A 23,811-nucleotide genomic window follows, 5' to 3' on the forward strand; every position below is an offset into this window, starting at 1 on the left:
CGCATGGGAACACAGTCTTCGCTGGTTCGAAGACAACACACCCTTAATCCTATAATCGAAGAGGAGAGTGATGAATGTCACACTCCACACGCGACGACGGCGCCAACTCTACAGTCGAGGCGGGCCGACACGTCGCACCTGAAAATCCAAGCATGGTTGTCACCGATGAGTGACCACTTCCCCACGCCAAGGGGCATCCACTACATGTCGGCGCCTGTCTTGCCTTCCTCGCCCTCAGTATCCTCTGCCGATGATAGCTCCCCGACGACCTCGTCGAACCCTTGGAACCGCACGAGCATCATGACCGACAACACAGAGTTTGAGGACCTTTACGATGTGACTGATGATGAGGGCGAGGACCGGCGTGGACTGCGCAGGGGGTCTTCGGGGAGAAAGTCGAGGCCGCAAAGCTCGACTAGGGCATCTGGGAAGGGATCCATGCGTCTGATCATCCCAGACAGCCGAGGACACATGGGTGAACAGCGCTCTGCCATTGAGGAGTTCAAAAAGATCACCTCACCTGTTCCCCTGACACCATCAGCCCAACTCACCATGTCGCCGGCGCAGCTGCAGTTCATGGACCAACAGCAGGCTTTGGACACCCCTACGACATCAGCACCACCTTCTCTGGATGGCAGCCTTACCTCGGAGCAGCTGGCAGCGATGAGTGCTCCGCCAACACCGGTGATTGGTAACGACGAAGACGCACCGCCTGAGGAGTCATGGTCTGGGGTCCAGCTACAGCCCGGTGCTTTGGCGACCCTACATGCTCTCTCAGGCGAGGAGGAGGACGAGGACATGCACCACGAACAGCCTGAGCGTGTTTTGGAAATCCCCCAGCCAGTTCCCCGACGCATTAGCGAGATGCGCCAGCAGCCTCTGCGACTTGTTACCAGCTTCAACCCGCCCGCTACCGCAGGTGTCGCATTCTCGCCCAACACCAACCGCCAGTCCCTCGCCGACTTGACAAAGCTGGACATTCCTTCCCCTGGCGGTTTCTTTGCCGGTCTCTCGCCACGGACCCGTAGCACCTGGCACATGGTCGCCAAGTCTCCTGACGCCATGGTGCCACCGACATCGACAACGGCCGAGCAATTCTACCGCTGCCCTTGGAACATTGACGAAGCTGTACCACCCGTCCCCGAGCTCAAGGTCGCTGAGATCCCCGAGCGCCCCGACTCTGCCGAGGGCTTCTACAGAAATGCTAGCATGTCGTCGGCCCCTGTGGAGCAGGTGGTCGAGGTCATCGCTGACGACGTGTCTGATGACATGCCCACGGCTCGCCCGGTCTTCGAGCACAAGGTGTCTGATTCCTCCGAGGAGACGGTCAAACAGTCCGCTGCTCCTCCTGCCCCCGAAGCTGAGCAGGCCGTTGCCGAGATCGTCAATGACTACGACTCCAAGTATGCAGTCAAACAGCAAGAGGAGGCCGTCTCAAACCTTGACCGCACTGAGCTCTGGTTGCGCGCCCAACGCTCTTACCTTCAGATCTTTGATGCTTCAGAGGATGAGTCGTCCCTGGAGACCATTCAAGAAGCGGCTGAGGAGGAATCTCCCCAGGAAGCTAAGATTGAGACCAAGGTAGCGCCTCAGCCCGAAACTGCCCAGTCTCTCGTGCCTGGTAAGAAGAGCGTCCGATTCTCGGAGCTGAACTCGGCCGTTGCGCAGCCCAAGCGTCTGCCCTCAAAGCTGGTGCGTCAGGAGTCTGCCTTTTACCGCGCTTTCCAGGACTACATTGTGCGCACGCACAGTGTCGACGTGTTCGTGCACCAGCTGGCACGCTTCGAAGCTCTCCAGGCACAACGTGTCTCGCTCCGCCAGAGGCACCGCAACCAGCTCCTGGGCAAGTTCCAGCTCAGCGTGGTCCCGCTCTCCGCGAAGAAGCGTTTGAGTGCCAACGTTGTGCGCAGCGACAACAACCTCACCATTGACCTTGACCAGCTGCGCCTGGAGAAGGAGATTGAAGCTGCCGCCCAGATGGCGATGCCCACTTGGCACGTGGCCGCCATGAAGTATCTCAACGGCGGAAGACTCATCACAGCACCGGTCACGAAGCGTCTGGCACGTCTGTCCCAGCCCAAGCCCAGCACTGGGGGTGTCCGTGAGCGTGCCAGAATTCTGGACCTCGGTGGCCAGTCGACATGCGACTGGGCATGGCACTGCGCCATGCAATACCCCAACTCAAAGGTTTACACGGTCACCACCAAGGCCATCCGCCAGCTCTCCAACTCTAATATCCGCGGGCCCCCCAACCACCGCCAAGTTGCGATCGAGCGCCTCACCCGTCTTCCATTCCAGGACAACCACTTCGACCTTGTGTATGCCCGTGAATTGCACAGCATTCTCAAGTTTGTTGGGGAGAACGGCGAAGACGAGTGGGAGAGCTGCCTACGCGAGTGCATGCGCGTGCTCAAGCCCGGAGGCTACATTGAGTTCTCCGTGCTGGACTCGGAGCTGATGAATGCAGGGCCTCTGGGCCTTGCCAAGAGCGTAGAGTTCGGCTTCTCGCTCAAGACACTTGGCTACGATCCCAGCCCATCAAAGATGTGGCTCGGCCGGCTGGCTCGTGCCGGCTTTCAAGATGTCCGCCGTGCCTGGATGTGTCTTCCCGTCGGCTCCAAGCGCGACATGTACAAGATCCCCCGACCTACGGCGGCGGAAGGCGAGACTCTGCCTCAGCTGCCCCTCATGGGCAGCGCTGACAACGTCGCGAGTGTGTGCGGCGTCGTGGGAGGCTGGAACTGGGAGCGCTGGCTCCTCCGTTGCGAGATGGAGAAGGTGGCTGGCGAGCTTCGGTTGGCTGACACTGTCACCGCTGGGGCTGCGATCCAGGAGGCCGGGAAGTGCCTCGAGGGCGTTGCGGCAGTCATGGAGGAGGGAAGAAACTGCAAATCGGCATTCCGCATGCTTAATGGATTTGCGAGGAAGCCTTTGGCCAACTGACAGACGAATCAAATCGCCTTGTCCGAGTAACTCTCCTCTGTGCGGCGTAGAGCCCGTTTCTGGGAGTTTGGCGATTTTCGTTCACATAATGAGAGGTGGAGAGTACTGTTGCATGCAGTCAGTCAAGGACGAAATGTATATAGCAAATTATACTCGTAGCTACAAGTAACAATCGAGGAGCGTTTGTGTTCCCAGTATGAAATTCAAATGCCTGCGTCCATGTGCCTTAAATCCGGGGAACGAGGTGATGGCATTTGGACGAATCCCGAGGCCGCAAATGAGTGGGTCGTGATCGAGCTCGTCCATTCTCTGACAGCTTGATCTGGTCATCCATCACCCAGCGTCCGTGCCTGCTCGTTCTCATCACGACAGCACCCATCGGCCAGCTGCCCATTCACGCCTGGTATCAAGGTGCAAAGACGGTCTATTCGCGAACTTCGAGGTCGAGTCACCATGTCGAACGATTGGCAAAAGGAGGCTATGCGCCGCTTCCGTCAGATCCAGCAGCAGCGCGGCGGCGCTGGCGGCGGTCCTCAGATGCCCAAGGGCTCCGCGGGTGCTACTGCTGGTGCCCTGCTGCTCCTCGGTGGTGCCTGGGCTATCTCCAACTCTCTATTCAACGTTGATGGTGGTCATCGGGCGATCAAGTACACAAGGCTGGGTGGTGTCGGGAAGGAGATCTACAATGAAGGTGTGCAAATCGGAGGAGCCGGACGGCTTTCACAGAGCGCACCATGCTGACGAGCGGTTGTAGGAACACACATCAACATTCCTTGGTTCGAAACCCCGATTACCTACGATGTACGAGCGAAGCCGCGCAACGTCGCCTCGTTGACGGGCACCAAGGATCTGCAGATGGTCAACATCACCTGTCGTGTTCTGTCGAGACCTCAAGTAGAGGCGCTGCCCCAGATCTACCGGACGCTCGGAACAGACTACGACGAGCGCGTCTTGCCCTCGATCGTGAACGAGGTTCTGAAGAGCGTCGTGGCACAGTTCAACGCCAGCCAGTTGATCACCCAGCGTGAAATGGTCGCCAAGCTGGTTCGCGACAACCTGTCTAGGCGCGCTGCGCGATTCAATATTACTCTGGATGACGTTTCCCTGACGGTACGTGCTTTTGTATACAGTCAGAGACGACTGGACTAACCCAATGACACAGCACCTCGCTTTCTCGCCCGAGTTCACTGCTGCCGTCGAGGCGAAGCAGGTTGCTCAGCAAGAAGCCCAGCGCGCTGCTTTTGTCGTCGACAAGGCACGCCAGGAGAAACAGGCCATGGTTGTCAGGGCGCAGGGTGAAGCGCGCTCTGCCGAGCTGATTGGCGACGCCGTCAAGAAGAACAAGGCGTACGTGGAGCTCAAGAAGATTGAGAACGCGAGGACGATTGCGACGCAGCTCCAGGAGGCTGGATCAAAGAACAGGCTGATGCTGGACTCGGAAGGTCTCGGGTTGAACGTCTTTGACGACTCGAACAACAAGAAGTAAACGAGGGCGCACACGAGGTAATCGGGACGAGGGAATCTCCACTGTACTATGTCTTCTCTAAACAATTGCCTATGAGCAATGTAACAATATCATACCTGGTTCTACATTGGTGGTTGTGAGCTCTAGTTTTGGTGCCATCAAGTAGACAACCTCTGCCAAACATACTATTGTATGGGCGCTGATGCCATCGGCAAAGCTGTGACGCTCTGTATGTAGGGAGTATCACCACCGTAGGCGATGAAATGACATGGCAAACACGGAGGATCGATTCTTTCTGGAAACTGGCCGTTCATGACCTCATCATAAAGAGTTAGCTGTTCGAGTGCTTGCGGTCTTCTGGGTGCCCCTCCAAGAGAGACCCTCACGCCTCCAAACCCCACCATCCCAGCTGCCAGCGTTGGTCATCATTGAGCTCTCGACCGCCGTCTGCTTCTGTTCTTCCCCAAATACGAAAGATTACCCTTGGCGACTGTATCAACACCGCCGCAACAAGTCGCCCACCATGCAGATCAAGTAAGTTGGAGCATCCACTCCTCGTCCACCCCACGGCGCAGCTAACCAAGCGTGCAGGGTGCGAACATTGACCGGGAAGGAGATCGAGCTCGACATCGAGTCCGACTACAAGGTGCGCCAAGCCGAAGACGAGGGACTTCTCGCGCCAGCAATACCTAACCACTGCAATAGGTCTCGCAGATCAAGGAGAAGGTCGAGGAGAAGGAGGGCATCCCGCCAGTGCAGCAGCGCCTGATCCACGGTGGCAAGCAAATGTGCGCGTCCATACATTCAGCGGCACAGGACACGGCTAACGTTTTATTTTTAAAAAGGACTGACGATAAATCGGCCGCGGACTACCAGCTCAATGCGGGCGACACACTGCATCTCGTCTTGGCCCTCCGAGGAGGGTGCTAGGTGTTTCTAGAGGGCGGCATGATGCGGGCGTTGGGACCATGATAATAACCAAAATGAATGCCAATGGGCTACAAAAACAACAACAATCACGATTCTACCATGACTAGGCTCCTCTTGAAATGTAAGGCTGATATTATTTGTTGGTGACCCAAATGCTGCAAAGCCCTTGTTGGCAACATAGGAATGAAAATTAACGCCCCAAAGCTCGAAGCCTCAAACCAATCCGCTACATAAGCAATCCTTGCCACATGCTAACTGTTCATATATGACAATACAAATATCGACCGGGTTCTGCCATGGCAGAGATGCCGCCTGTATACTATCTCTTCCTTTGCATGAATATGCTATTTGGTGCTTTTCTCTTCATCGGTCTTGGTGGCATGACCTCGCCAGCAAGGTCTGCAGATCTTGAAGCCCGCGTTGTTGAACTTGCCTCGTCAAGCTGCGCCGGACTGGCTTCTGGCTCTGTTTGCCCTCTGCCATGCGGCCGCGCCCTGTCCGCTGAGCGTAGATCAGATGCGCCAGGCGCCGGCCGCCATGCCTCACCCCTGCTGTTGGCACTCTGGCGTTGCGATGACCCGCTAGCTGGTGCAGAGGCTCTTGAGCTGGATGGCGCCAAAGGTTTCGACGTAGGCCTTTGAGCCGCCTTTGTCGTCGCCCGACCTTTTCGAGGCGAGTCGTCAAATAGAACTCCCTTGGTGTCGTCCTGATCATCATCGTCCGAGTCAGGCAAGAACGTGGCTCGCTCTTCAAACTCAGCAACAGCCGAGGACTTGACAGGCTTCTCAGCGGGTTTCCTCACCGGGTTGCTGCTGACCCTGCCGACACCGGGCAGCGCAGCTCTCCGACGTTCATCTATCAAGGCCTGCGGTGCCTTTGCCATCTTCATCAAAGGCCTTGGCGCGCCAATGTTCCTAGACAAGTTGCCGTGGATTCGGGCGACCTCCTTGACCTCCCTGCGGACCTTCTTCATCACGCTTGCACCGGACATTGTACCAGTGCGACTCCCACTGCCGAATCTCAGCGACGATCCGCTTCTGTCTTGGGGCCTTCTGCTCCTAGAGGGCTCGCCTATGGCGCCGCGCATGGCTTTTTGGTCCACAATCCTGCTCGTCTTTTGCTCTTTGTTCTGTCTCAAGCCTGCGAGGGAACTGGCAAGCTGTCTTTCACTCTCCTCGCGTGCTTCGTCATGTTCCTTCTTGTACTTCTCGTAGACCTTGTGCCACTTGTCGGGATTGGCAGGCTTGTAGGCTTTGTTGCGAAATTCAAGTGGAAAGTGCTTCTCAATGAGTCGTAGCCAGATCTCTCCCGTCAAGCCTTGGATCTGGGGGGAGTTGACCTCGATGCGCCGTAGCTGCGCGCCATTCTCGACCCGCATCAAAATGGTTCGGACATTCTCGTATGGAAGGTAGTCGCCGACGCCGTCGAGATGGCGAATATTCTTGATACAAGCCTGCGTGGCCAGGTCGACGAGACACTTAACCGGCATGGTCAAGTAGCAGCTTGCTGATGATGCGGGTAATAGGTACTGATGCGCTCAGCAGAACGTGGATCGACCGTGTATCGAAGGCACAGAAGCGAGGGAGGCTGTCGTAGGCAATCCGAGGTTCATTGTCGTAAAGATGACCAGTGCGCCATTAAACAGATGCTGTGTCTGACAGTTTGGACAGTTTCACATAGTCAGATATAACGTTTTCAACCTAATCAATGTTGCTCGCCCGGTGTCGATGAGGAAGAGCAGAACTGGCTGTGAGCAATTGTGCATCTCGTCAAGGACCAGCAGGGGTCACTCAAGGTAAGATAGATATCCGTAGATACCTGCCCCACAACGGGCGAAGCCTGAGTCTAAGCGGGAAAGGTAGCTGCTAATTTCTTGCCTAATTCAGAATGATGCTTGCACAAAACCTGCCTCTTAAAGCTAGCGAAATCATAATTGATCGACACCTGGCAAGAACGTACCTCAGCCGTCATAATGCACGGTCGCGCTTCTGAACAGCCAGAAACCTTCAACTCCCGGCGATCATTGTTCACACAATCCTCACAACCTCACTCACCTACGCACTCACGAATCAGCGATCGTGTAGAGTCCCTCTAATAGCGCTTCCGCTCACTCGAAAGTTGTTACACCTGCGCAAACAATCACCATCAGCGACGGGATCTCGACCTTCCTCCATCATGGCCGACACCACCGCGGCCATCAAGGCCGAAGCCACAGAGGAGATGCCTGATCGCCTGGGCACTCCTGATGAGGAGGACTTGTACGAAGATGCCGGCGACCTCGAGTTCTTCGACGCCAACAGCGCTTCGCAACTGAACCAGATGTACCTTGCCCGGTTGCCAAAATATGTCTGGGAGAAGTGGGAGAAGATGTTGGAGCGCCTTAGCGACGAGGACGAGATTCAGATTGCTACCATGCGCCTTTGGTACGACAAGAATGATGCAAGCCAGGGAACGGTTCGTTGGCGCTTGTCAAATTGTCACGGCAGAAGGCTAACGACGCACACAGAAACCTGTCACACGCATGCTGTTGAACGATAAAATACCAGAGCATCAAGGCATTCCTCTCGAGTACAAAATGGACATCAAAAACAACGACAAAGAGCTCGAGAACCACTTTCTGTTCAGCGAAGAGGATCTACCAGGATTCAAAGCGAAGAACAAGGCGCGCGCTGCGGCGTTGAAGAAAGGCATACCAGCTCATATTCTAAACAAGCCCAGAGACGGTGCTGTCGAGAAGCCAGCATTCGACCGCAGGAATAGATATCAACCATTCTATCGCAAGGCCATCCCCAGTATGTGATCTTCATGCATCACTATCCACCACGCTAACACCCTTGTTAGAAAAAACAAAGATTGCTGGAAAGTTCAAGTTCGACTGTCGCATTGAGCCGCTCAACAAGGCTGAGGAGAACAAGATGATTATGCGCCAACTGCATGAACTGGAGAAGCCTAAGAAAGGCATCAAAGTCATCAGTGGAAGCGAAGCCGCAACCTTCCGGACTGGCCCATCGGGTGGCAATATGTGGAACAACAACTTTGTTGTAAGTGCTTTGAGCCTAACGTTGCAGTTTCGAGAGGGCTCACAATGTCTACAGAAGGGAGCTGCGCCGACGGTCAAGCAGAAGAAGGGCCCCACGATCAAGGCTGCTCGCCTTCCCAAGAACGAGCTCCTGGACTTGCTGTTCCAGAACTTTAACGAATACCAGTACCACTCCATGAAATCTCTACGCCAGAGAACGCAGCAGCCCGAAGCATGGCTCCGCGAGGTCTTGGATGAAATTGCTGTTCTTATCAAAGCTGGTCCCTTTGCCAACAGGTACAAGCTGATCGACAGCTATGCGGACCGTGGTACAACACAAGGCAACGTGGCGGAGGAAGCCAACGAGGAAGACGAGGAGGAAGAAGAAGAAGAAATGGAGGATGTGATACCCTCCTAGGTCGTCTGCTCTGGTGTGGGGTGTTGACGGTGAACTTTAACAACTGGCGTCTAGCGTTTGGCCTTTATCTGACAAGGATCGGCTATTGCTCTACCTTTTAGCTGTAGTTGATAACCGGATCCCTAGCGAAGCATTGATTCTCGGAAGTGCTTTTGTGGCCACTCAATTAAGCTCCAATGACGGTGGCTTGGGTCTGTCGTCACCAACAAAGGCCACACCTGCCCCACCCATCGTAGACATCGTGGTCCTGATTCCTGAAAGCCACCTCGATCTTCAAACCTACCTTATCACGGCAATTAGAATATCCATCCCAGTGGACACGACCTCTCAATATGCGACTCATCTTCGACTTCGATGGCACTATAACCCAGCAAGATACTATATCTGAACTGGCCGGTGCGGCAGTTGCTTTTCAACACACCGAACGGGGTCAACATCTTCAAGCGACATGGGACCAAGTTGTGCGACACTATTTGAGCGACTATCAACAGTACAAAGAGAACTATGATCCCAAAGAAGAAGAACGGCGCGAAGTGGCCCAAGAGATTGAATTTTTGAACAGTCTTCGGCCCATAGAACGAGCATCGCTGCAACGGGTACGGGCCTCTGGCGTTTTTGAGGGGCTAGAACACATGGGCCTGTTCGAAATGGGGGTGAGTGCCGTGGAATCCAAAAAGGTTGAGATTCGGGAAGGCTTTCAAGCCGTGACGAAGATGGCTCAAGACAATGGATGGCCACTTGGGGTGATCTCCGTCAACTGGTCACGCTCATTCATCAGGGGCGTCCTGCATCAATTCTCAATGCCTATTGTGGCTAACGAGGTAGCAAGTGACGGCCGTATTGAAGGACCAAAGTTCTTGGGTGAGCAGCTCACGAATTCGGCCGGCAAGTTGAGCGTGCTGAAGCATGAGTTTGGTGGAGCTGACGAGTCGATCTTGTATTTTGGCGACTCATCGCCAGACTTGGAATGCCTGCTCGCGCACAAAGGCATTGTCATAGCAGACAATGATAGGGAATCTTCGCTCATACGCACACTGCACCGGTTGAGTATCCCTGTCCCGCACGTCGAGACATGCGACAGGGCGGCGAATGCCAGCGTGCACTGGGCGAGGAATTTCCAGGAAGTCATCGCAAGTGGGCTCCTAGATCAATGAATTTGAACGATCGTTATATCGCATGAGGCATCTGATGGTAAAGGTTGCGGGCGATTTTCAGGCAATTACAGACCATGTGTGTTTGCCCCCTGCTGCATGTGGGCGTCCGACACACCCAGGCCTAACTCTCAAGCAAGCCTGAAGAACAAAGGCTTTGTGAAATTTCTATGGCACTTGAGTAAATCTTCTAAGATGCTGATTCCTCCACGAGGGCTACATGCAGTCATTATAACTATTTCAAGCCTCCTATGAACTCGCCGGCCTCCGTGCTCTTGATCAGCACAGTCTTTGCCAACCATTATGTGTACCTACGCTCGCTTCGTATTCACTTGCTTGCACTACATCCAGGGCAAGCGTGTAAGGTGCTGTCCCATGGGCGAGGCCTTTATCAGCGGCATCGTGCCAACGGACTGTAGCTTTGAGCAGCCTCATGGTCTGTATTCTCGCAAGTTGCCGCGGAAGTGCGACGAATGCACAAAAACAGACGAGCAACTGCACGCTGCTCGAAGAAAGCTGGAGAATTGCCACGGGATCTTCCATGAGAGATGGCCAGAGTATGGGGATGCAGAGGTCTGCAAAGAGTTCCGTTTGATATCTCGAGCAGTGGAGCTGTACGACTTGGAGGACAATAAAGACAGTGCTGTATTCTCAGTCAAAAGGCACTTACACCGAAGAGAGAGCGTTGGACCATTGAGTAAGCAGGGCATTCATGAGCCAAACAGTAGTTCGAGATGGTTAACGCCTGCAGATACCGAGACAACCAAGTTACCAGGACGCAACAGCTCTCATACAGCCATCTCCAATGTCTCGTCGTCACCTGGGAGGACCCAAGCACACACGGATGCCACGTCAGAACCAGGCACCACTAATAGTGCCCTGTCCACACCCTTAAAAACAGGAGAGGTCAGCATGAGGGTGAAGAAGCCACTCAAATCTCGGATCGCGGTGCCAGCAAAGACAGGTCCAAGACCTCTACTCCTCAAAGCCACTGCCAGATCAAAGCTGCCCCTGCCAGGCGGAGTGATAAACTCGAGCACTGCCTCGAAAAAACCGTCGATCATGAACCTTCTCGAGTCACGACCCCGAGCGTCAGGCTGCTACTCTGGGTGCGGAAGTTGGAGATAGACAAAATTGCTCATGTATGTAGCTGGGACCAACCCAGGTTTATCACATTTGTTTGCAGCTAAATTCTAAAAATACATGTAAGCGAGCGTAGATTATCAAGCACAAGCGCCACGAATGTTACGCCGTGATGAGGCCATCATACCAAAGACCCTTCATCGACGCTACGGTAGCTCATCCGACGTTCGATCCAAGTTGAACGCCGCGCTGAGCAGCGCAATGTGACTGAACGCCTGGGGCGTGTTTCCAAGCTGTTCTCCACTCCTGGCAATCTCCTCAGAGAACATGCACAGGTGGTTCGAAAACCCGAGCATGTTCTCAAACAGACTGACGGCGCGAGCTTTGTACTTTGGCTCGTAGACGCTGGCGCGGGTCATGGCCTCTACGAGCCAGAACGTACACATGCTGAAGGCACCTTCGCGCCCGCCCACACCTGTCACAGTTAGTGGTTCAAAGGTTCAAATGAGGCAGCATTTTCTTTTTTAGGCGCGAGTTTGAGGTAGGACTTACCGTCCTGTGAGAGTTCGGTATTGTAGCGATAAACCAGATCGGTGCTAGTGAGTCCCCCCTTTTCAGGAGGCAGGAGGATGCGATCCAGTGTCTTGAGGAAGCGAGGGTCGCAAGGGCTAATAAAGAAGACCAGCGGGGCAATCAAGATTGAAGAATCAAGTGTGGTGTTGCTTTCGTAGCTTTGGATGAACGAATTCATCTCCACGTTGTACCCTGGCCCCTGATCAGAAATCCTGGCTATCATCGGCCGTGTAGCACCACGTAACATACCTTTCTCCATGATTTCCTCGCACAGTTCATCTCGCGCTTTCATCCAAGCGTTTCTGTTCGGACAAGGGAAGCATCGTTTATCAGCGAGGCGCAAGCCTCGATCAAAGGCCACCCATAGCATGATCTGCGAGTAGGTGAAGTGCTGCTTGTGGTTCCGGACTTCCCAGATTGACATATCCGGTTCTATAGCCGTGAGCCAGGTTCGATGCACATAAGGGGCTGGGGGAGCTCACGTCCAAGTATAGTCAAAACATAGTCTGCGAGAAAAGAAAGTAATGTCAGCAGGTACTAATCATTCGTGCTCAGTCGCCTTGACATACCTAGAATCCTCTTCACAGCTTTCCACGCACCCCAAGGTACCGGTTTGCCGTACTTGTTGTACAAGTAGATACCATCCATCAGCTCCCCGTAGATGTCAAATTGCTGATGGAAAGCTGCCCCGTTGCCGATGCGAACAGGACGGCTGCCTCGATATCCCTCGAGATGATCCAGCGTGATTTCGGGAATATCGGTTTCGCCATGAATGGTGAACATGATGGGTAACGCGCCGTCCGGAAGCCTAGACTGGGTAAATCTCTCCATAATGAATTCCATAAATGCGTCAGCCTCGGCCCGAAAACCCAGGCGCAGCAGGATGTAGATTGTGAAGCTCGAGTCCCTAACCCAGGTGTATCGATAATCCCAGTTGCGGACGCCCCCGACATCCTCGGGTATAGAGAACGTTGGCGCGGCCACAATAGCCCCTGTCGGTTCTGTAGGTTGTCAAAAAATTGGCTGTTCACTAAGTTAGGTGGCGTTCCACATACCGTAAGTCATCATTTTGAGGATCATCAGACTCCTCGATACCTTCTCCATCCATCTACCTCTGTACTTGGACTGTTTGATGAAGTTGGACCAAAAGTCTTGCGTGTCGTGCTGTTGAGAATCGACAACCAGAGCTGTGATGTGTTTCGTAATGTGATTATCCATGTCCTTGCGCAGAATGAACGAAATGGCTTGACCCTCCACCACTTTGACACGTGCCACGAGACCCTCTGATAGCATCCCAGGCTTGCGAACCTTTTTGAACGATGTCGTGGGGCAGCTTTTCATGTCTTCATTCTGTTGTATGGCAACATCGAGTTGAAACTGGACGTCCTTGCTGTGGAATGTGGCCACTTTGCTCTCTTCCATATGGGATGTATGACGCTCATGTAGAAGGGTTGTCATGTGAGGATCCTTTGCGTACCCAAAAGCTGGGAAGATCTCGACATCTGGTCAGGTTAGACAATGTCTGCCGATGTGCTGCGCAGCCGAAGGGCTCACCCATTTCGAGTTCTCCCCGAATGCACTCAACCCTCCGGACAAGCCACTTTTTCAATTCTTCCTGAACCGGAGCCGCCTCGCGATAGGCACCTTGCTTGTACTCCCTCGTCATGACATGGGCACTCTTTGGACGGGGGAAGAAGTCCACAAGGTCCACCACGCCAATTTCGTGGATGTAGCGAGTCTGCAGAATACATGATGAGGGCAGGTACTGCTGCTTCGTCGTACAAGTGAGGCCAGCTCGAGGAGCGATGCTGAAATAACCGCCCTTGTCTTTATCCAGAAGGCGGCAGAAGATCGTAGGAGAGTCAAAGACAGGCCTGGTGTTCTCAGCACACACTTGTGAGTCGCCGAAGCGACAGTGCACGATACTTACCAACACATGTAGTCGATGCTCCCATCCAAGCCTACCAAGGCACACGTGTGCATGTTGCCAATCATTCCATAGTCCTCAATAGGCAGGTAGCCTCCGAGCTGGTCTCGGCGGGAATGCGACGGGTAAGTTGTAGCGCCCTGGAAACTCATGGTGCTCAGACAGGCCCTATGCTCGAGGCTTTGGGACCAAAGAAAGATGGTGACTGAGGGAGCAGATGCCGGGCTATCGAGTCATGGTCATACAACAGCTCTAGGGAGATAAAACTCGCACTCTTGGAGCAGTATTTGGCATGAATATGAAGTGAGCAAGGCAAAACGTCATCCACGGCACGCTCGGCATTAATGAGGTGGTTCGGTCCCCATTCTTTGGTTCAATTATCATTAGTCCAGTCTGCACTCAGCTATTTTGTGACTTGCGCAGCAAAAGACTACCAACGAGCATAGACCCTAGTGTTACGGCTCGATTTGTTGTAGATAGACCATGATTGCTTAGATGGGGATGGGGGATGAGGAAATTAATTACCCCAGAAAATGGAACGCTTAAATCTGGGGTTCCAGCCGGGGGTCGTGTGCCAGGACCCAGGGCGGCAGGGCCCAGCGCCGCCCGCCCAGGGCAGCCAAGCTACAATTGAAGGGGGGTGGTCGAAATACCGAGGTCAGCAAAGCTCATGTGTAAATGCCTAGTTTTGCCAAGGGGCACTGTGAAGTCCCAAGGTCAACATGTCATGCCGCAATGCACAGTCGAAAGTCGAGCAAGCTACTGACGTTGCTATCCCCGACTCCCCAGCAGCCTTTGACAACCTGTTCGTTGATCGCAGCAGCGACAAGATCACCTTGCTCCTCCTCAGATGCAGTCAATAATCCCATGACCGACGAAAATGAACCGGCCGTCTTGGCGTTGCGCATGTCGTGAGACCGAGGTGATCATGGGGTTCTTGTTGATCTAGAAGGAAGGAGGGGAAGCTCTCATGAACAGCGAGTAACTTGGCATTGGGTTGCTGTGGATGAGATCATCGACTACACTTGGACCGGATCTGCTTGAGTCAGTGTGCCGATGGCTTGAGAACGGTGTGACATGATTCATGTCTGGCCAGCGAGCTACTAATAATTATCTCGGGAAGATAAAAGCAATTCTCCAACTTACAAGCAATGAGCATCACGTACGGAGTACGGGGTCCGGATACGCACTGCTGAATCTTCCGAGGCTTGATGCAGTGATGAACAGCTTTTGACTGGCTCGATGACGAGACCCCCGCTGAAACCTGAAATCAGGGCAGTTCAGTGGCTGGTGCATGCTTTAGGCGGGCAGTAGCTCAGAGGGCCAATACATGACCGCTAGACGATGGCCTTGTGCCTGACCTTGATAGCTCGAAGGTAGAAGATCGATCCATCGGGCGATCCCAACTCGATAAAAGAAGTGTGCGGAGGGCAAGGGGGATAAAAGACTAATCAGAACTTAGATGCACCAAGAAAATGGTAATGACCTCAAGGCGCGGTCCAGCACCTGTCGCGTTATTAGTGCCATCATATCATACCAGCCACAGACTCAATGACAGCATGGTGGGCGTGTTAGCGGTTTGCACAAGCACAACAAAACACGACTAGCTAGCGGCCTCTACGGTTTCCGTCGATGATGTCAATCGCTGACACAGACTAGATAACAAAGTGACAGGGCCAACCGCCCATTGTGATGCGAAATCAAAGACAACCGTGCTGGAGGACAGTGGACTGGAGGCCCCCGTGAAGTTGCTTGTGACAAATGCCAAGGACCCCGAAAGACAAGCGCCACAGCCAGTCTCAGGGGTATGGAGTGAGCTGGCATGTCCGAGACAAGGTTTCCAAGGGTGCCTTTTTTTCCCTGTGAATGTGAATGTGAACAGGAACAAGCACGGCCACAACCGCTAGCTCAGTAATTAATTAGTAGCCCTCAAAGCAGCCGCCATCTGACCGCCTCTCATCGGCCACGCGCAACACCGATCACAGCACCGAATAACTTTCACGTCCCCACTGAGCGCGCGCAAAGCAACGACCTGAAGGGCCGTGGGCAGGCACCCTGTGGATCATCAATCTGTCCCATTCCCAAGGCCCGGTGCTCCAGTCCCTACTAGTACGGATTTCACGTCCGCACCACCCATCAGACCGTGACCCCGAACCTTTTGCTTGGCTGTCTCTGATTGCTGTGTACCTGACGTACCTTCCCTCTACCTTACCTGAGGCTTGGACGAGTCGGGCTTGGTCCTGCCAGTCCAATTCAGTTCGGTCGGGTCAGGCACGCCCGGCTGCTCCTGCTTGTCATCCTGTCCGTCTTCCTTCCCCCAAGACTGACTGGACACATAAGATGCCCACCTCCACCACCTCGTCCTCTACTCCCTTACCTTCTCGCCCTTCTCGCCTTTCTCGCCCTTCCCTGCCACCAATTGCAACCTCCAAAGCTAGCGGTGTACTCTCGGCTGAGGCTTCGTCGCCTGTCTCGACTGTCCCTCCTGTCAGCTCCACCCCAACCGACATCGGCAAACACATCGCAGTCGCTTCTTCATCCTGTGCCGGAGCTGGCTCGGCCCGCGACAATATCGAGATGGAGCCCATAGTCACGGGCCACAGACGCCGCAAGAGCAGTCTCATGGGCGGCGTCGCCGGCCTCTCGCCAGTGATAGCTGGCCGCCCGCGATCCCAGAGTCTACGGACACCCCAGTTTCCCCGATCACCGGTCGCAGGCTCGAGCCTGGTCGAAGAGCCAAAGATAGCGGAAGAGGGCGACCTCGTGAACAGCTCGGGCCCGAGGAATTTCGCGAACGACTCGGACAGTTACAGCGACGACGTTCGCGACGACGAGGAAACAGGGCTGACCAGGCAGGAAAAGAGACGCCAACAGAAGAAACGGAAGCGCAATACGCTGCTGGACCAGCGCATAGCCAAGGAGAAAGAGTCGTCAACGTCTTCGGAGGAGGCCGACCAGGGGATTGTCATGCGCATAGCTATCAATGTTGGCCTCATACTACTCTGGTACTTCTTTTCGTTGTGCATTTCCTTGGTAAGCCAGTAGCCCATCAAGTCTCGCCGCAATCAGCCACTAATTGCCTGCAGTACAACAAGTGGATGTTCGACGAAGACAGACTCAACTTTGCATTCCCCCTGTTTACAACGTCAATGCACATGGTGGTGCAGTTCTGCTTGGCCGGCGCCGTCTTGTACTTTGTGCCATCAACCCGACCAGGAAAATCGCACTCGTCGGACAGCGGGAGATCCAGGCACGAAGACGAACCGGCCAGCAACAGCGGCAATTCAATCATGAGCAAAATGTTCTACTTCACGAGGATTGGCCCATGCGGTGCCGCGACGGGACTGGACATCGGCTTGGGCAATACGTCGCTCAAGTTCATCAGCCTCACTTTCTACACCATGTGCAAGTCATCGTCGCTTGCCTTTGTCCTATGCTTTGCATTCCTCTTTCGCCTTGAGACACCCACATGGCGTCTGGTTGCCATCATCGCTGTCATGACCGTGGGAGTCGTACTCATGGTCTTTGGCGAGGTCCAGTTTCATGTCGGTGGCTTTGTACTGGTCATCTCAGCCGCCTTCTTCTCTGGCTTTCGATGGGGCCTCACCCAGATCTTGTTGCTCCGGCACCCAGCAACCTCGAACCCCTTCTCAAGCATCTTCTTGCTCACACCCGTCATGTTCCTCACATTGCTCAGTCTGGCGATTCCAGTCGAAGGATTCACGCCTCTGTTTGGTGGCTTGACGGAATTGAGCAAGGAATTCGGCGTCTTTTTGACGCCCTGTTTCCTATTATTCCCCGGATGCATCGCGTTCCTTATGACGGCCGCTGAATTCGCGCTTTTGCAGCGTACCTCTGTCGTCACGTTGTCCATTGCAGGCATCTTCAAAGAGGTTGTCACCATCATGGCCGCATCTGTTGTCTTCCACGAAAAGCTCACGGCGGTCAACTTTGTCGGTCTCGTTACCACTCTCATTGCTATCATGGCGTACAACTACATCAAGATTTCGAAAATGCGCGAAGAAGCCCGCACCGGGAAAGCCCCAGCCCGATATCAGCGCGCCTCGGTATCCGATCACTCCAGTGCAAGCGAATTTGAGGATGACGATACCCTTGAGGAAACAAGTGGTCTGCTGCGCCCCAACGGGGACATGGGCCACGACGCCCTCATCACAACTGACGGCGATATCCACCCTAATGTACTGGGTATCTCCGCACACGATGAGAGCAAGGAGTCTGCCGTGAATCGCCATGAAGACTGAGCGCATCAACACCTTCCCAGCGTCTGTTTTGTCATATTTTCTATTTCATCTACAAGAGCCAGGGATTCACTCGGCTGCACATGTCATGATTGGGACTACATCACTGGGCCATGTAGGGACCAATGCCAGGGTCATTATTGCATTGGGCGGGCTATTTTTGGACATTCGCTTGTAAAATGCACAGCATCGGAGTACGTAGGGCATGGAGAACCGGATTGATTCTGCGAAGCTTAGCACAGGTCGCTGTTGGGCCTTCACGATACCCCCAAGAGTTTTATTCAGTAAAATTTGTTATATATACTTCATCACAGCCATCGGGTCCCAGCTAGAAAAACAATATCATTATGGATGATTCCAACACCGCGCCAGACACCAGGCTAATGCGCAGATTCCCTTGGCTACCATTAACCCAATAGCTTTAACCCACTCTTCGTCTTCTGGCCCGGTTTCGTTACACCAGCACCGGCATAAGGCCCCATGTGTGCATCGTGACCTTGATCGCTGCCATGGCTACCAACCCCACTACCACTCTTCTTCTTGTTATTGTTGCGGTTGTTCTTACCGCGGCCTCGATCCTTCTCCTTGACGTTGGCAACCTTGATTTCCGTATTGGCCTTTTTGATAGTGACAGGGTGACTCTGAATATACTTCCCATTCATCTCCTTGGCAGCAGCGAAGAAGTCGTCGGCGTTGCTGAAGCTGACGAAGCCATAGCCCTTGGACTTGGTCGTCCTCTTGTCGCGGATGACTCTTGCCTTTTGCACCGACTCCCAGCGCGAGAATGCCTTGAGCAGCGAGTCGTCCGTCGTCTCGCCCGCGAGATTGCCCACAAACAGACGCATGTGCGAAGGATCCCACTCCAGCAGCGTATCGTCTGTCCACTTCTTGCCTCCGCCCTCGCGCGCGACCGTCTTCTCCCTTTCGGGGTTGGCGGGCGCGGCGTATTCGGGTTTCTTGCCAGGCGCGGGCGCCTGTGCGCCCTCCTTAGTGACGTAGGCGCTTTGCCATTGGGCGATCTGCGCGGCCATTTCGGGGTCGAAATCTCCTCCAGGCGCGGCAGACTGGCCGCCTATGGGGAACGGATTCTTAATCTGCGGGGCCGCATAGGAGGAGGCTACGGTGCCATAGTCGTGGGATGCGTAGCTCGCGGGTGGTTGATTGTATGAGTACGTCGAAGTAGAAGCAGGAGCAGCGCTGCTCACACCAGGATAGGAAGGACCATAGTGACCACCGGCAGCAGGTGGCGCGGGCGGCGCGTAGGAAGACGACGAGGGCGGGGGGGCATAGCTCTGAGGCTGGGAGTTGTAGGACTGTGGTTGTCCGCCGTATGTTTGTGATTGGGAGGAAAAGGCAGGCTTGAAGCCGCCCCTGTTGAAGCCTCCGCTGGATGACGAGTTCGAAGGTGGAGGTCGCGCGGGAAGGTTGGCGGTGCCTGGAGGTGGAGGGTACGCCATGATGAACAAGGCTCTTCTTGGATGGGCAAGCGTGGTGGCTTGGGGACGTACCTTGAGCCCGGGGAAGAGAAATGTGCTCAAGCGATAGTGCACAGCGAGTATTCTAGAACGCGCGGTTCGAAGTGGTGAAAGTATGCGCGCTGAGGGCGATGCTGGTGCTGATCGATGTACGTGGTCGAGTTGGACTTTGCAGGTCAACGCAATAAGTCGATCGACTTTCGAATCCCGGTCACGTGATCAAGCCACTGCGAAGAGTGATGTAAGAAGGACATTCGTGCCACATTGAGCCATTACACGCCGTGGGCTTGCCTAGCCTGATGATGTGATCGAAGGATTCTGTCCATTGATTGTCTAATAGATGCTTTTGTAAAGCAACTACAAATAAGGCATGTCATGAAGTTGCACTCTAGTCTAGGTTGCGCGGCGGAGACTCCGCCTTCAGAAACTAGGCGCCGCAATCTTGACCGCAGAAACCTGTCAGTACTGTTGTACTTCTTCCACGGAAATGCAAATGCAAGACCAACACCGGCCGTTGGACGGCTGTCGGGGTATTGGCCGCCGCGGCGCGCGCAAGAGTGATGGCACCTCGGTGGGTTTGGCCGGCGCAGTTCGCGACATCAGCACCCGGATTCAAGTCCGACATGATAGTTCCCAAACCCGCCATGATGAAGCGCTTCGGATGCGGATTCATCATGCGTTGCAGGCCGCACATGCAGGGCCCCTGTCGCTAATGCTAACGGCTATTTTGACCGGATGCTGACTGAGGCTAATCACTGCTTGTATGTACGAGCTTTGTTAGAGCAGCCGTTTGAGGCTGCGACGTAGGTCGTCAGATGCGCACTTCTGGACAACCCGGTACTCCGTCCAGTCCAGTCCTCTTCTCCTTACCAGATACTGAGGTAATTACTTTGAACGTGGGGGTGACCTCATGCTTCGTGAGCTTGTTCTTATTAGGCTGGCCGCTGGCGGGAATCACAACAAATGCCTCGAATCGCTAGAAACTGCGCAGTGATGATTGCGTGAAAAGCGAAAGAGCCACAATCTCCACCAGTCAACGTTGGCAGCCGACCACCCAATTTCTCGGCAGCATCCCGATGGTCCCGAATGAAGAAGACATTTGATTTTGGGTTGAATGGCCTGGCATGAGTGTGGATATGAATTGACTCTGACCTGCGACACTGTTTAGGGAAGCATCAGAAGCATTAATTCATTACTCAATGCTGGCATGCCGTCGCTGGCTGGACTCAGGCTGAGGCAGCGATACTCCTTATTACTTACGGTGTTACATACTTGTGTTAGCGTTGGCCTAACTAATACTGATGTCTGATCAGATTCATGTTGTTGAGCTTTCCACGTCCGTGCTCAAGTAAGGTATGACATAGCACGGTAGGCTTTGTAAGACGTGCAAATAGTATGGAGTAGTGCGGATTTGATGGGCGTCGATCGCGTGGCAGCCCTCCGTGCGAAGCTATTTCCTGGGCGCGACCAGAGATACGTATGTAGGTATTGCCGGCGTTCCTGCAACTCATCGACATGGCAAGCAAGCAAGCGTCTCAAAGGGCAATGGAAAAAGAATCAATGCCTCGTACTGCTCGCCAGAGCCCAGTCCACGTAGAGATGAGGGCATTTGCAATCCCAGACCAGCCAAGATGACGATGAGGCCGCGGGGCAGCCGTTTTTTCCAGCTGCAACCCCTCCAATCAATGCCAGAACTACGGTGATGCCCGCTTTTCTTGGCGTGTCTCGACAGCGATTGCGGCTGTTTGGGGGTCGTGTCGAGAGCATGTTGGCATGATGGTTGCTGCGGTAGGCGCAGAGCGCGGACGCAGTGGATGTCTGGATGACTGAGAAGCCACTTTTTGTACGCGATGGTCCCCTCTTCGGCTCCTTCCCCCTAGCCGTCTTTAAGTAACCTTCCATCCATTTCCTTTCTTCCACTCCTCCCGACTTCATCTCCAAACTCTCCTCCTCTTTCATCATCTGCCGTTGCTTCAGCTCTTACTGCTGGACATTGTACTTTTGCGACACAACTCTTCCTCCATCACAACGCCATCATGTCTGGTCCTGTGTAAGTCCATGCCATTGCCCCTCCATCTGGTCAAGTTACCCCACCACCCCGCCCAAACTCTGCTGCCTCACAGCTCTACGCATCGATGACCTCAATTCCCGCAATGGTGAGGCTGCTATCGCGAGCTTCCCTTGGTGTTGAGCTGTTGTGCGGCGGGCCGTCCGTCCTCCCAGTCATCCCTCTATCCAGCTTGGATACGCAAGTGGCTCATGGTCTCCATACAGCGCTCGCCTCGCAAATATTGTGCTGGGCGGCGCAAAGAACTCTTCATCATTCACGAGTTCGAATCAAGTTGCTGACAATGTCCCCAGTGCTGATCTGGGCCTCATCGGCCTGGCCGTCATGTAAGTCCAGACACTCGGCAAGGATATTGTGTTGCCTTCTGACGAACCGCAAACAGGGGCCAAAACCTCATCATGAACATGGCCGACCACGGCTTCACAGTCTGCGCCTTCAACCGAACCGTCTCCAAGGTCGACCGCTTCCTTGAGAACGAGGCTAAGGGCAAGTCCATTGTCGGTGCTCACAGCGTCGAGGAGTTTGTCAGCAAGCTCAAGACCCCCCGCCGCGTCATGCTTCTTGTCCAGGCCGGCCAGGCCGTCGACGACTGGATCGAGAAGCTCCTGCCCCTCCTCGAGGCTGGCGACATCATCATTGACGGTGGCAACTCCCACTTCCCCGACTCCAACCGTCGCACTCAGTACCTGAACCAGAAGCAAATCCGCTTCGTTGGCTCCGGTGTCTCTGGTGGTGAGGAGGGTGCCCGCTACGGCCCCTCCATCATGCCCGGTGGCAACGAGGAGGCCTGGCCGCACATCAAGGACATCTTCCAGAGCATCTCTGCCAAGAGCGACGATGAGGCTTGCTGTGAGTGGGTTGGCGACGAGGGTGCTGGTCACTACGTCAAGATGGTCCACAACGGTATCGAGTACGGTGACATGCAGCTCATCTGCGAGGTATGTATCTCAGATTTGGCCTAGACGGTCTCAGGCTAACATCTCTCCCCAGGCCTACGACATCATGAAGCGCGGTCTCGGCATGTCTGGCAAGGAGATTGGTGATGTTTTCGCCAAGTGGAACAAGGGCGTCCTGGACTCCTTCCTGATCGAGATCACCCGCGACATCATGTACTTCAACGACGACGATGGCACCCCTCTCGTTGAGAAGATCCTTGACCAGGCTGGTCAGAAGGGCACCGGCAAGTGGACTGCCGTCAACGCTCTCGACTTGGGCATGCCCGTCACCCTCATTGCCGAGGCCGTTCTGTCCCGCTGCTTGTCTGCCATCAAGCCCGAGCGCGTGGAAGCCTCCAAGGTTCTTGAGTTCAAGAGCCGCGAGACCAAGTTTGAGGGCGACAAGGCCCAGTTCCTCGACGACCTCGAGCAGGCCCTCTACGCCTCCAAGATCATCTCGTATGCGCAGGGTTTCATGCTCATGCAGGAGGCTGCCAAGGAGTACGGCTGGAAGCTCAACAAGCCTTCTATCGCCCTCATGTGGCGTGGTGGCTGCATTATCCGCTCCGTTTTCCTCAAGGACATCACCTCTGCTTACCGCAAGCAGCCTGACCTGAAGAACCTTCTGTTCGACGACTTCTTCAACAAGGCCATCCACGATGCCCAGCCTGGCTGGCGTGCGGTTGTGGGCAAGACTGCTGCCCTCGGTATCCCGACCCCCGCCTTCTCCACTGCTCTGTCTTGGTTCGACGGTTACCGCACCGCCAACCTGCCCGCCAACCTGCTCCAGGCTCAGCGTGACTACTTCGGTGCCCACACTTTCCGTATCAAGCCCGAGAACGCCAACGAGCAGTACAAGGAGGGCACCGATATCCACGTCAACTGGACCGGCCGTGGCGGCAACGTCTCTGCCTCTACTTACCAAGCGTAAGAGAAGATAGGGGAGTGGATGTGAAGTGCTGTCGAGCGGTGCTGCGCATCAGCTTAGGTGCTTTTGAATAATTTGCTCCATGTGAGGGCGGAGCGGACAGGATATCCATGTTGTCGAGTCGGGCAACAGACCAAAAGAGGGATCACCACAGATATATCTGAAGAATGACCAGCAAAAAATAGACATGTTAATCGATCGCTTGATCGCAAGATGAATTTTGATGTTGAGTTGAAGTGTAGCGTCCTGAAGGTTTGAGAGTATCTCGATACTGGGGCAAACCCGTTGATTGCATATCGGGTTTAATGGCTACAGTGTTATATGGTCAAATTGTTATGGTTGCGTAAGCACGTCAATATTGGACGAGTGCCGTACAGACCTCTACGGCTCTGGCTATAAGTGTTGCCCAATATTGATTGGCACTAACTACCCTTGATAAGGATATTGCCTGTCAAGACAGACCAGCGATAGCGAATTTGTCTAGTGAGTATGGTACAGGTCACTGGTGAGGAAATGTATTCTTGTTGAATAAGTGTTTGTACGGAGGAGTATCCGTAAAGTAGTCTAGGTTCAAGAAGAGGATCACAAGGTGAAGCTCAGAGGCGCGTGTGATTGGTCAGCTCCCCACAGCCTCGTC

General features: G+C 54.3%; 9 protein-coding genes across 9 annotated transcripts; 6 read left to right on the forward strand and 3 right to left on the reverse strand.

Annotated features, from left to right (window-relative positions):
• Window positions 1-165: 165 nt before the first annotated feature.
• J7T54_000081 (uncharacterized protein) lies at window positions 166-2,943 on the forward strand (the record flags this gene model as incomplete). The annotated part of the gene is made up of 1 exon (XM_051507830.1): window positions 166-2,943. One exon carries the CDS (start codon window positions 166-168, stop codon window positions 2,941-2,943), a length of 2,778 nt encoding a protein of 925 aa, XP_051361031.1.
• Window positions 2,944-3,396: 453 nt separating this feature from the next.
• J7T54_000082 (prohibitin 2) lies at window positions 3,397-4,429 on the forward strand (the record flags this gene model as incomplete). The annotated part of the gene is made up of 3 exons (XM_051507831.1): window positions 3,397-3,634; window positions 3,698-4,053; window positions 4,106-4,429. 3 exons carry the CDS (start codon window positions 3,397-3,399, stop codon window positions 4,427-4,429), a joined length of 918 nt encoding a protein of 305 aa, XP_051361032.1.
• A 502-nt stretch (window positions 4,430-4,931) lies between these two features.
• On the forward strand, window positions 4,932-5,338 carry J7T54_000083 (ubiquitin family domain-containing protein; the record flags this gene model as incomplete). The annotated part of the gene is made up of 4 exons (XM_051507832.1): window positions 4,932-4,942; window positions 5,000-5,054; window positions 5,114-5,196; window positions 5,254-5,338. The coding sequence occupies 4 exons, from the start codon at window positions 4,932-4,934 to the stop codon at window positions 5,336-5,338; spliced, it is 234 nt and encodes a 77-aa protein (XP_051361033.1).
• A 581-nt stretch (window positions 5,339-5,919) lies between these two features.
• Window positions 5,920-6,827, reverse strand: J7T54_000084 (uncharacterized protein; the record flags this gene model as incomplete). The annotated part of the gene is made up of 2 exons (XM_051507833.1): window positions 5,920-6,001; window positions 6,112-6,827. 2 exons carry the CDS (start codon window positions 6,825-6,827, stop codon window positions 5,920-5,922), a joined length of 798 nt encoding a protein of 265 aa, XP_051361034.1.
• Window positions 6,828-7,513: 686 nt separating this feature from the next.
• J7T54_000085 (Transcription initiation factor IIF subunit beta-like protein) lies at window positions 7,514-8,775 on the forward strand (the record flags this gene model as incomplete). Its single annotated transcript, XM_051507834.1, has 4 exons — window positions 7,514-7,792; window positions 7,845-8,130; window positions 8,180-8,379; window positions 8,434-8,775. The coding sequence occupies 4 exons, from the start codon at window positions 7,514-7,516 to the stop codon at window positions 8,773-8,775; spliced, it is 1,107 nt and encodes a 368-aa protein (XP_051361035.1).
• Window positions 8,776-11,215: 2,440 nt separating this feature from the next.
• J7T54_000086 (uncharacterized protein) lies at window positions 11,216-14,417 on the reverse strand (the record flags this gene model as incomplete). Its single annotated transcript, XM_051507835.1, has 9 exons — window positions 11,216-11,484; window positions 11,562-11,774; window positions 11,832-12,014; window positions 12,065-12,088; window positions 12,152-12,583; window positions 12,638-13,084; window positions 13,137-13,456; window positions 13,513-13,734; window positions 14,251-14,417. 9 exons carry the CDS (start codon window positions 14,415-14,417, stop codon window positions 11,216-11,218), a joined length of 2,277 nt encoding a protein of 758 aa, XP_051361036.1.
• Window positions 14,418-16,086: 1,669 nt separating this feature from the next.
• On the forward strand, window positions 16,087-17,771 carry J7T54_000087 (putative transporter-like protein; the record flags this gene model as incomplete). Its single annotated transcript, XM_051507836.1, has 2 exons — window positions 16,087-16,542; window positions 16,596-17,771. The coding sequence occupies 2 exons, from the start codon at window positions 16,087-16,089 to the stop codon at window positions 17,769-17,771; spliced, it is 1,632 nt and encodes a 543-aa protein (XP_051361037.1).
• Window positions 17,772-18,175: 404 nt separating this feature from the next.
• On the reverse strand, window positions 18,176-19,225 carry J7T54_000088 (rna-binding; the record flags this gene model as incomplete). The annotated part of the gene is made up of 1 exon (XM_051507838.1): window positions 18,176-19,225. One exon carries the CDS (start codon window positions 19,223-19,225, stop codon window positions 18,176-18,178), a length of 1,050 nt encoding a protein of 349 aa, XP_051361038.1.
• A 2,054-nt stretch (window positions 19,226-21,279) lies between these two features.
• On the forward strand, window positions 21,280-23,177 carry J7T54_000089 (6-phosphogluconate decarboxylating 1; the record flags this gene model as incomplete). The annotated part of the gene is made up of 4 exons (XM_051507839.1): window positions 21,280-21,293; window positions 21,605-21,637; window positions 21,694-22,249; window positions 22,302-23,177. 4 exons carry the CDS (start codon window positions 21,280-21,282, stop codon window positions 23,175-23,177), a joined length of 1,479 nt encoding a protein of 492 aa, XP_051361039.1.
• Window positions 23,178-23,811: the final 634 nt, after the last annotated feature.

The sequence above is a fragment of the Emericellopsis cladophorae genome (assembly GCF_022114955.1).
Source record: "Emericellopsis cladophorae strain MUM 19.33 chromosome Unknown NODE_36_length_232396_cov_119_016030, whole genome shotgun sequence".
NCBI classification, from domain to species: domain Eukaryota; kingdom Fungi; phylum Ascomycota; class Sordariomycetes; order Hypocreales; family Bionectriaceae; genus Emericellopsis; species Emericellopsis cladophorae.